General features: G+C 43.6%; 1 protein-coding gene across 1 annotated transcript; it reads left to right on the top strand.

Annotated features, from left to right (window-relative positions):
• Nucleotides 1–4,155: 4,155 nt before the first annotated feature.
• Nucleotides 4,156–9,273, top strand: LEUTX (leucine twenty homeobox). Its single transcript, XM_049109971.1, has 3 exons — nucleotides 4,156–4,162; nucleotides 6,768–6,919; nucleotides 7,906–9,273. Exons 1-3 carry the CDS (start codon nucleotides 4,156–4,158, stop codon nucleotides 8,332–8,334), a joined length of 588 nt encoding a protein of 195 aa, XP_048965928.1. The 3' UTR covers nucleotides 8,335–9,273.
• Nucleotides 9,274–11,671: the final 2,398 nt, after the last annotated feature.

Below are 11,671 nucleotides of genomic sequence, written 5' to 3'. Positions count from 1 at the left end.
AGGTTTCACCAGGAGCAGCCCACACAGAGTCCACCCTTCACCTTCCGGATTCAGTTGTCTTACCAGCTTACTCTTTCTCCCAGCACCCTTTTGTCCTGGGTGAAAGTTTTGAACATTTTATCCATTTTCTGTTTGCTTGACTTCCATTTGTTTCTCTCCACCATTTGAGGGCAGAGATTAAGTCTGGAATCACCGCTTTATCCCTGGGCCCTGCTCAGCACTGGGCACAGAGGTTCTCTATGAGCGCATGTTAATTGGATTTTTGGAGGGTGTGACGTTAGGGAGGGGTAGAGCAGGGACCTGATTGCATCAAAATTTTTCTTAAATGAGAGGTCCCTAAACCCAGCAGATACATAGTTGAGTTCAGGAGCTTGGAAAACACACAGCTGAAGAAGTCATTGCCCTTCAAGAGGACAGTATGGCAGGTAAGCTGGGGCAAGGGTATGCTGCAGTCCTAGGGGTTGAGCGGTTGGGTTGCGGACAGGCTGAGGTAAGTGGGTGGGATTTTGGTAGCCTCTTGCCAACATCAAGTGGTAAGTTTGGGAAACCACTGGGTTATACCAACAACAAGCACTGGAAAACTATTTGTAACTGGATTCCACCATTACTTTGAGATTTTGTTTTTCCAAGTCTTTTTTTTTTTTTTTAAGATTTTATTTATTTATTCTTGAAAGACAGAGAAAGAGAGAGAGAGGCAGAGACACAGGCAGAGAGAGAAGCAGGATCCATGCAGGGAGCCCGACATGGGACTCGATCCCAGGACCCCAGAATCAGGACCTGAGTCAAAGGTGATGCTCAACCGCTGAGCCACCCAGGTGTCCCTTTCCATGTACTTTTTAACACCTGGTACCGTCAGATGTTCAAATGTCAACCATTTGGTGGTGTTAAATAGTGAAATTCAATTGGGTAAATTGTTAAGATCTTACTGGCAATATCTTGATGTTTCATGAATCAGGCCACATCCAATCTAGCAGATAGAAAGGGCCTCTGGGGAGCTGTAGTAAGAGAAAGACTTTTCTGGGCAAACAAGTGGATTGGTTATTGCAAGGTTGCTTTCCCCTGGGGGATGGCGAGGTCTATCAGGTGGTTCCCTAACTAGTGGTGATGCAGCAATTCCTGATTGGTTTAAGGTTTCTTTCTTGGGAGAGCAGAAACTCTAAGTCTCAGTATGGTGATGTGGGGACTAGCATGAGCCACTCCTTTTTGAGCTCATTGTCTTTTTTGTTTGTTTTTAAAATACTTTATTTATTTATTTATGAGAGAGAGAGACAGAGACAGAGAGACAGAGACAGAGGGGCAGAGACACAGGCAGAAGAAGCGGACTCCAAGCAGGGAATCCAACGCGGGACTCAATCCAGGTCTCCAGGACCACCTCCTGGGCTGAAGGCGGCGCTAAACCGCTGAGCCACCCGGGTTGCCCTGTTTTTTTTTTTTTGTTTGTTTGTTTGATTTTTTTCTTCAAGATTTTTAACTTATTTATTGGAGAGAGACCACAAGCAAGGGAGAAGCAGGCTCCCCGCTGAATAGGGAGCCTGATGCGGGGCTTGATCCCAGGACTCTGAGATCATAACCTGAGCTGAAAGCAGCCTTTTCACCGACTGAGCCACCCAGGCACTACTCTTGCTTTTTTTTTTTGTTTTTTTTTGTTTTTGTTTTGTTTTGTTTTTTAGAGATTTTATTTATTGAGAGAGGGCCCACGCAGTGTGGAGGGGCAGGGGGAGAGGGAGAAAAAATCTGAGGTAGACCCCAAATGGAGCACAGAGCCTGACCTGGGGCTCGGTCTGAATTTCTTTTTCTTTTTCTTTTTTAAGATTTATTTTTATTTTTTATTTTTCAAAAATATTTATTTAGCGACACCTGGGTGGCTCAGCGGTTGGGCGTCTGCCTTCGATTTAGGGCATGATCCTGGGGTCCCGGGATCGGGTCCGGGATCGGGTCCCGCATTGGGCTCCCTGCATAGAGCCTGCTTCTCCCTCTGCCTGTGTCTCTGCCTCTCTCTCCCCATGTCTCATGAATAAATAAATAAAATACTTTAAAAAATATTTACTTATTTGCGAGAGAGAGTGTGCAAGAGCAAGCACGAATGTGAGCAGGCAAGCAAAGGGTGGGGGTGGGGGGAATGAAAGGGAGATTCTTCAGGAGACTCCTGGCTGAGCATGGAGCTGACACAGGATTTGATCTCATGACCCTGAGATCATGACCTGAGCCAAAACCAAGAGTTGGGTGCTCAACTGACTGGGCCACCCAGGCACCCCTTTAAGACTTTATTTTTTTTATTTTTATTTTTTTTATAATTTTTTAAATTTATTTATGATAGTCACGCAGAGAGAGGCAGAGACATAGGCAGAGGCAGAAGCAGGCTCCATGCACCGGGAGCCCGACGTGGGATTCGATCCCGGGTCTCCAGGGTCGCGCCCTGGGCCAAAGGCAGGCGCTAAACCGCTGTGCCACCCAGGGATCCCCAAGACTTTATTTTTTAAGCAATCTCTACACCCATGTGGAACTTGAACTCATGACTCCTGAGATCAAGAGTCACACGCTCTGACAGGCACTCGGAAAAGTGCTATTTCTTGTCTAAGGACATGAATATAATTTTATTCATATTTTCCTTGAATTTTTAAAAACAACTTCATTTTAAGAATAGAAAGAGCCGTCTTGTGTCTCAACACACGCACTTATTGGAACTTGTAACTGGCTCTTCTGATAGATGTTCCATGTTGCTTAATACTGAACTAATGAAAATATTAATTCACCTTTTTTATATACTGATCTCTCAGATTGGTAGATGATTTCAGAATCACATCTGCATCCTTCTTCAATTTCATTCTCTATAATTTATAAATACAGGTATGATAATAATTTGATTAAGTCAATATCAATTCATTTTATTCAGACTTTTGTAAATATCATTACTGCAGATTCAGTCCACATCTGAATGATTCATTTAATATAAACTTCATAATTTTAAGTGTTAATAATTTCCTTTTTTTCTCATATGCTTAAGATGCAGCTTTCTTAATTTTCAACCTTACAGTTTATCAATTTGTTTTCTGGTATATTCAATCTTTTTCCCCAAATATCCAAACCCATTAATCGAGTAGTCAATTGGGTTCATTTTCTTGATTGTCTACTATACAGGAGTCTTGCTCTTATCTGTGGGGGGATTACAATCCAAGACCCCCATTGGATGCCTGAAACTGCGGATAGCATCGAATCCTCTATGTATTTTTTCCTAAACATACATTCTTCTGATAAAGTTTATAAATTGGGCACAGTAAGGGATTAATAACAATAACTAGTAATAAAATAGAACAACACTGGGGTGCCTGGGTAGTTCAGTTGGTTAAGTGTCTGCCTTTGGCTCAGGTCATGATCCCAAGGTCCTGGATCAATCCCCAAGTCGGGGTCCCTGCTCAATGGGAAATCTACTTCTCCCTCTCCACTAGTTGTGCTCTCTCATGCTCTTTCTCTTTCTCTCTCTCTCAAAAAAAATCTTAAAGGAAAAATAAAACAACTTTAACAATAAGTTGTTATAAAAGTTATGTTAATTTTTTTTTCTTACCAAAGGTTTCATTTATTTATTCATGAGGCACAGTGAGAGAGAGAGAGAGACATAGGCAGTGGAAGAAGCAGGCTCCATGCAGAGAGCCCAATATAGGCCTTGATCCTGGGACTCCAGGATCATACCCTGGGCCAAAGGCAGGTGCTAAACCGCTGAGCCACCGAGGCATCCCCGAATGTAGTCTTAGTTTCTCAAAGTATTGCACTGTCCTCATCCTTTTTGTGATGATATGACATGATAAAATGCTTATGTGGTGAAGCGAGGTGAGGCAAATGATGTATGGATTGTGATGTCTATGTTAGGCTATTATTGAACTTCTGACAATAGGTCAGAAAGAGGATCACCTGCTTCAGGACCACGAGTGACCAGGAGTCACTGAAACCAGGGAAAATGAAATCGAGGATAAAGGGAAGCTTCTGCACAGAGCTTGTGTCATCCTCCTGAAATCCGCCACTTTGTTTTCTAGGCCTGGTGTTTGAGCATCCATCTGGGACTTCTCTTTACACTTCTCTTTTCTCCCATACACATTTCCCCCTTTCTTTTATTTTGTTTGTTGGAACTACATCCTCACATGGTTCCTTAAGAAAGGGTACATGGCAGGTAAGTTGGCTGAAACTGCCTTTATTCTTTTCTCACATGAAAGGATAAATTTGCATGGAGAATTCTACATTAAAAATAGGTTTCTTGTGCAGCCCCAGTGGCCCAGCGGTTGAGCGCCCGCCTTCGGCCCAGGGTGTGATCCTGGAGACCCGGGATGGAGACCCATGTTGGGCTCCCTGCATGGAGCCTGCTTCTCCCTCCGCCTGTGTCTCTGCCTCTCTCTCCTCTCTGTGTATTCTCATAAATGAATAAATAAAATATTTATTTATTTATTTTAAACTTTTATTTATTTATGATAGTCACACACAGAGAGAGAGAGAGAGGCAGAGACACAGGCAGAGGGAGAAGCAGGCTCCATGCACCGGGAGCCCGACGTGGGATTTGATCCCGGGTCTCCAGGATCGCGCCCTGGGCCAAAGGCAGGCGCCAAACCGCTGCGCCACCCAGGGGTTCCATTAAATAAAATCTTTAAAAAAAGAAAAGAAAATAGGTTTCTTAAGAATGTTACAGTCTTTGGGGCACCTGGCCGACTTACTTGGTAGGGCACGGGACTCTTGGTCTCAGGGCTGTAAGTTAGAGACTCACATTGGGTATGCATATTACTTAAAAACAGAGTCTTAGGGCACCTAGGTGGCGCAGTCAGTTAGGTGTTGGACTTCTGATTTTGACTCAGATTATGCCCTCAGAGTTGTGAGATGGAGCCCTGGGTCAGGCTCCACACTGAGCGTGAAGTCTGCTTGAGATTCTCTCCCTCTCCCTCTTCTTTCCACTTCACTTGAGCACTCTCTCTCTCTTAAAAAAATATAATATATTTATATAATAAAAATAAATCTTAAAGAAAGTTAAAGTCCTGATTCACTGTCTTCTGATACACGGTGTCACTTTACTGAAGACCAATGGAATTTTGATTATCATTTTTTTGTATGGAACTTTTATTTTCATTTAGAAACTTTTATATGCTTGGAATGCTTGGGTGGCTCAGCGGTTGAGCATCTGTCTGTCTTTAGCCCAGAGCGTGATCTTAGAGACCCGGGATCAAGTCCCACATCGGGCTTCCTGTGTGGAGCCTGCTTCTCCCTCTGCCTGTGTCTCTCATTAATAAATAAGTAAAAATTTAAAAAGAAGCTTTTAGGCTTTTCTATATTTCTTGTATTCTGATATTTTGCAACAATGGGTCCTTTTTATCATTTATTGTGCTCATCCTTGAGTAGCCTCAACCTGGAGACTCTTACACTTTATTCTCAAATTGTAAATCATTTATTTTATAATACTTTCAAGATATTCTCTGGAAAATTTTTTAAGTTAAAGAGGTACTCTGTAGTCCAATATTGCTGATATTAGACATCCTTGATTAAATTTTTATTTTTAACTTTCCATTCTTTTTGTCCATGCTTTCTCAAATTTTATTCTTTTTAAAAACTTTTTATTTATTGTTTTTTAAGATTTTTATATATTTATTTGACAGAGAGGGAGAGCAAAAGTGGGAGGAGCAGCAGGGAGAGGGAGAGGGAGAGGGAGAAGCAGGCTCCCCACTGAGCAAGGAGCCTGATGCAGACCTTGATCCCAGGACTCTGGGGTCATGACCTGAGCCAAAGGCAGATGCTTAACTGACTGAGCCACCCAGGCACCCCTCTCTATTTTATTCTAGTTTTTGGAATAGTTCTTTGGCTTTCTCTTCCAATTCTTCTATTGTTTAAGGGCTTGTCTTTATTTTATTTTTAAAAGATCTTATTAATATATTTGAGAGAGAGAACACAAGCAGGAAGAAGGGGGAAGGGGAGAAGCAGACACCCCATTGAGCAGAGAGCCCAACACAGGGCTTAATCCCAGGATCCCAGAATCATGACCTGAGCAGAAGGCAGATGCTTAACCAACTGAGCCACCCAAGCCCCCCTATATTTTAAACAATATAAAAACTCCCACTCTGTACCTATTATGCACCAAGTCTGGAATTAATAGACTTGCTTTCTAGATGCTCATATCTTCCCCAAAGTAAGCAAATTATATGGGACCATTTTACTGGTAGATAAAAGAGGCAAAGAATATAAATGTAATGATATTCCCAGAGTGACAAAGCTAATAAATGAGATAATCAACATTCATTCTCAGGTCACTAAGCTTCATACCTGCTCCCCTAACTGGCCTCATTAATAAATGTTCAAATCAATAGCTTCAGGTCATTGGTCACATGCTGACCAATGCAGATAGCAGTGCCCCTTAGCCTATGGCTGATTAGGGCAACAGGGTCTCAAATACTCTGTGAATCATATGAACTTAAATGAATCCAATGTTGGTATCACATCGCTATTTTATCCCAATGAGAACAGATATCTTTTCTCCCACTGGTTCATTTTTCTAGGCTATGAGTTTCCAGTATATTCCTCTAGAACAAGTGGTCAGTTACTTGCCCTTAAACCAGGCTTGAATCGTTTACTAGTAGAAGAAACTGAATTTCAGGGGTGCAGAGCGACCCCTGCAAGATGAAGAGTAGGTTCCATGAGTCAACTTTTTAGATCAAGCTCTTAACTCCCAGGTCAGGCTCAGGTAAGAAATATACCTTTGAGTTGTATTATTTACAAAAGCTTTTTGTCCATTCCTTTTGCAGAAAATCAAAGGTGTGCTCGCCGGGGCCGCACCCATTTTAAAAAAGAACAGGTTCAAGCACTGAAACGTGTGTTTGAAGAGACCATGTACCCAGATTGGGTTACCATGGAGGAGCTTATTTCAATTACTCATCTTGATGAATCAGTAATAAAGGTATGTCCCTGATTCTCTAGAGAGCCCACCTAATCCAGAGCTTCATATACACTTTAATCATCACATAATTCCTATATATATATATTTTTTTTTTATTTAGATTTTTTTATTCATGGGAGACACACACACACACACACACACACACAGAGGCAGAGACATAGGCAGAGGGAGAAGCAGGCTCCATGCAGGGAGCTCGATGTGGGACTCGATCCCGGGACCCTGGGATCACACCCTGAGCTAAAGGCAGACGCTCAACCGCTGAGCCACCCAGGTGTCCCAGTGTTCTATATTTTTATTCTTTTTTTTCAAATATTTTATTTATTCATGAGAGACATACACACAGGCAGAGACATAGGCAGAGGGAGAAGCAGGCTCCCTGCAGGGAGCCTGAGGCAGGAATAGATCCTAGATCCCCAGAATCACGACCTGAGCCAGATGTTCAGCCATCCAAGTGGAACCAGACCTTTTTAACCCCAGAATCACAATGCTACATGGGACCTTTTTGGGACGGAGCTCAGGTAATCCCCTTGGGGTCTGTTCCTGTTTATTTCTAAGTTCTCCTTAATTAGGACATTCACAGTCATTTAGATGCCTTGCTACTAAGTTCCCACAGAGCATTTGGGGTATGAGAACCCCTGGATAAATCTTGAAGGCCCCCCAAGCTAGACTCCTATTCCATATTCCCAGTGTTCAGAATTCTCTCTGAAAATTCTGAGCATCCACCAAGACAGAAGCACCTTGCCTGATCCCCTCCTGATCCGGTGTTTGAGTGCTCTGTCCTATTCCACCTATTGCAAGCATCATCTTATGCTCCCTTTGCCCCCTGGAACTCAGGACAGCAGAGGATAGAAGGAACTTCCCTTGTTCAGATAACTGAAGAGATGCGAGACTAGCCTTCTCATGCCAAAGGAACCTAATTCCTGAGGAACATGAGGATTCCCCTTTGGACCCACCCTCCTTTATTAACTTTTTCACCTCCTCTCTAGACTTGGTTCAAGAACCAACGCGTCAAAAGGAAGAAAGAGCAGCAACAAACTGGATCAAATTCATCACTAGAATCACCAAACCCAAATTCATCACTAGAATCATCAAATCCGACCATTTCAGGCCAGGAGGAGGAGCCCTCCTTAACTGTAACTTCAGCAAACACTCATCCCAGGAGTCCCAACTTTTTGGATGCCTGTGACCATGAACTGCCTCAGTCTTCTGACAACGGCCAGCCTGGTCCCTCCAGATGGGGTTCATCTTGGTATTCTCTGCCTCCTGACCTCCAACAGATATGTCTGGGGGACTCTGATCCTCCTTGGGCCTCCAGTCCCTATGACATAGATCAATTCATGGAACTATATGCCTTACCTGGGGATGATGATCCCCGCAGCCTAGATCAATACCTCTCCCCAACGTGCCTCGGTTGAAGTGGTACGGCTGACACATCCATTTATTTATTGAACAACTGGTATGTTCCAGGATAGGGTTCTATGATCCAATTTTTCATCAACTGAGAAACATTTCCAAATGCATTTAATAGGTCCACGTGTTAAATAGGGCAGAGCCCGGGAATTCTTTTTCTGTAAGAAGAAAGAAATCTCTCTACCTTTCATCATTGCTTCTGGTTTCTGCTTCTGAACACTGTCTCAACCAAATTTCAATATCAAGGAGAGTCATAGAGGCCTTTAGAATGGTAGCAGAAACCAGCTAGTTTTTCTTGGGTACCAGCTTGTTCCAATCGAGCTAGCTCTGTGAAAGCACCCCAACTAAGGTCAATACCATATAGATACAGCTCCGCTGCACTTGTACCCCATGGACCATTTTATCTCTATTTTTTTCATTTTATCTATTAAAAAAAAAAACCTAGAGTGACATTAGCAAGAGGGAAGACTAGGAGGTCCCAACTCTTGCATCTCCACAAAAACAATATTTAACAACTACTTCCTGGTGAAAATAGCTCAGAGAGAGCTCTGGAGTACAAGAAGCTGCAGCAACCCAGGGGAGCACAGAACCCAAGGCCTTAAAGAAAAGCACAGGAGGCATTTTCCTTGTGTCACCTCATTCTCCAGTTCTACAGAGTTTGCTGCCAAGAGGGATCCTCTTGGTTGTGATGCACTTCCGCCACCCCACCAGCACTTCAGGACAAAAAGAGAGTGGAAAGAAGATTCCAGAAGCTTTCACCATGAGGACCCAAGTAGCCCTTGTGGCTGTCAGGGACACCTACAATTTTTGCCACTGAAGACTCACCCAGTGTTTGCCCAGAATCCACACTGCTGAGCTCCTGTTGGAGGAAGTTATAGAAAGGATGTGACTGCTGGTCAACCCCTGAACTGGATACCAGCAATCAGAGGCTCCTTAGGCCCTCTCTTGCCCCCGGAAAGTGCATTGCCTTTCCCCATTTCTAATGTAAATTCTCTCATTTATTAAAACTTCCACTTACCGATCTGTAGTAGCCTGACTTTCTTTTGTCTCTCCTTGCCCTTTGTACAGTGGCCAGTTTCAAATTACACCTGGCAAGCTCCCAAGGAGCTTGCAAACCAACAGCCCCTGGAACAGGAGCTGACACTTCCACCCTGTCCACACCGGCCCTGGTCCACCACATGAACACCCGCACCCTTGCTGCCTAGGTGATTAGGAAATGAGATGAATAAAAGGAACATTGATGGGGCTCAAAGAAAGTTTTTTTTTTAATTAAGATTTTTTTATTTATTCATGAGAGACGCACAGAGAGAGGCAGAGGCACAGACAGAGGGAGAAGCAGGCTCCCTACAAGGAGCCCGATGAGAGACCCAATCCTGGGCCCAGAATCATGCCCTGGGCCAAAGGTAGACACTCAACTACTGAGCCACCCAGGCATCCCAAAGGTTTTTAATATAGTACTACCAAAAGTACCCCCTATTGGCTTCTTGACGTTAAAAACCTTAAACAAGTCTGTTCTATTTGCCTTAGTTTGGAGAAATTTTAACAGGCAAGAGTCAGACCATAATGAGAAACCTGCCCTGCAATTGCCTCAGACAATGATTAGGCGGATTAATCAAGATGAAGATTGAGGGGCACCTGGGTGGTTCAGTGGCTGAGCATCTCTGTGCCTCTCATGAATAAATAAAATCTTAAAAAAAAAGATGAAGATTGAGAAAAGGTCTCTTGGCACAACCCTCCCTGGAAACCCAAAGTCTTGTGCAAGAGCAGGTAAAATGGTTAGAGAGTGGAGGAGTTTCCAGGACTCCTTGATATGGGTATCAAAATCCACCTGATATGAGGCTGAGAGAACATGAAAATGCACGGATTGGTGGGTTTACAGAAGGTGAATTTTTAAAAAGGATTTTATTTATTCATGAGAGACACAGATAGAGAGGCAGAGACATAGGCAGAGGGAGAAGCAGGCTCCATGCAGGGAGCCCGATGCGGGACTTGATCCCAGAACTCCGGGATCACGCCCTGAGCCAGAGGCAGACACTCAACCACTGAGCCACCCAGGCGTCCCAGAAGTTGAAATGTTTCAACAGGTTTTTCTGTGAAGTGGTGGTATCTCACCTGATTGTATCATGGGGTGGACATTGTGTTCCAGGGGGAATGTTTCTCCTACCTAGTATTGTAAAATAGAAAGCATGTGAATCTGCCCTTCAACAATATTAACTGGACATGCTAAATCCAGAACTAGTAAGATTGCCTGAGCCCATGTAGCATAGAATGGAAGCCGGCAGTGTTAATTCTTTGTGCAATTGCCCTATGGGGAGTGTCGACTGGGGCTCCTGGCAAAAGCCTGTGAGGATCTCCCAGCAATGACTATTAGGGCTCTGGATTAAAGGATTCCCAATGGAAAAGGAAATTTCCTATCACTGAGCTTACTATGGATGCGATGGAAACTGTCCCTCCGACTAAAGGACATGAAATAATCTTGAAACCAGAAATACCCATAATGTCTTGGGTGATGTTGGCAAAATGCTTTACTGAGGATAGCAGTGCCCAGAATAGTTCCATAATACAATGGAAATCGTTTATACAGGATCTTGCTGCCTGGGGAATACAAGGAGACATGAGCAGAGAGCCTCTTTTCCTCCATGAGAGGAGCCCCTGGATTCTAGTGTCACTTGGACACTTAGAAACAGCTTTCAATTGGCTGATCAAGTGCTGTTAGGTCTGTAGGCTGAAGTTCCAAGGTGAATGGCGAGCATCCTGTTTGGAAGACCACTGCTTTTTTTTTTTAAATAAAGATTTTATTTATTTATTCATGAGAAACACAGAGAGGAGAGAGAGACAGGCAGAGGGAGAAGCAGGCTCCATGCAGGGAGCCGACATGGGACTCGATCCCAGGTCTCCAGGATCACGGCCTGGTCTGAAGGTGGCGCTAAACCACTGAGCCACCCAGGCTGCCCAAGACCACTGCTTTGATTGAAGAAAGTTAAAAAAAAAAAAATCAGCTCAGTGGACTGAATTGCATGCTGTTTTCCTAGTAGGAAAGAGGAATTGAACAGTAGAATGGGCTCCTACGTTTGGGTTGTTACTGACTCTTTGGGTCATTGGCCAATGACTTGGCCATATGGCCAGCAGAAGGGCAATGGAAACTCTCCCTATCAAGGTATCCCCATTTGGGGCATGGCCTTAGAGAAATCCTTAAGGGAATTTGAGGGGTGCATTAAAGTAGGACATGTCAATGCCTATCAGAAGAATCTCCTTCCAGATTTGGAAGGTGATTGGATTCAATAAGCAGGTATTTCTGTGTGCTTGCTTCTAGTGACCATGAAATGAGTGGATATTTCTGCA

Source organism: Canis lupus, chromosome 1, assembly GCF_003254725.2.
Source record: "Canis lupus dingo isolate Sandy chromosome 1, ASM325472v2, whole genome shotgun sequence".
NCBI classification, from domain to species: domain Eukaryota; kingdom Metazoa; phylum Chordata; class Mammalia; order Carnivora; family Canidae; genus Canis; species Canis lupus.
The sequence above is the reverse complement of the archived record's forward strand: the minus strand, read 5'-3'. Positions and strand labels throughout refer to the sequence as shown.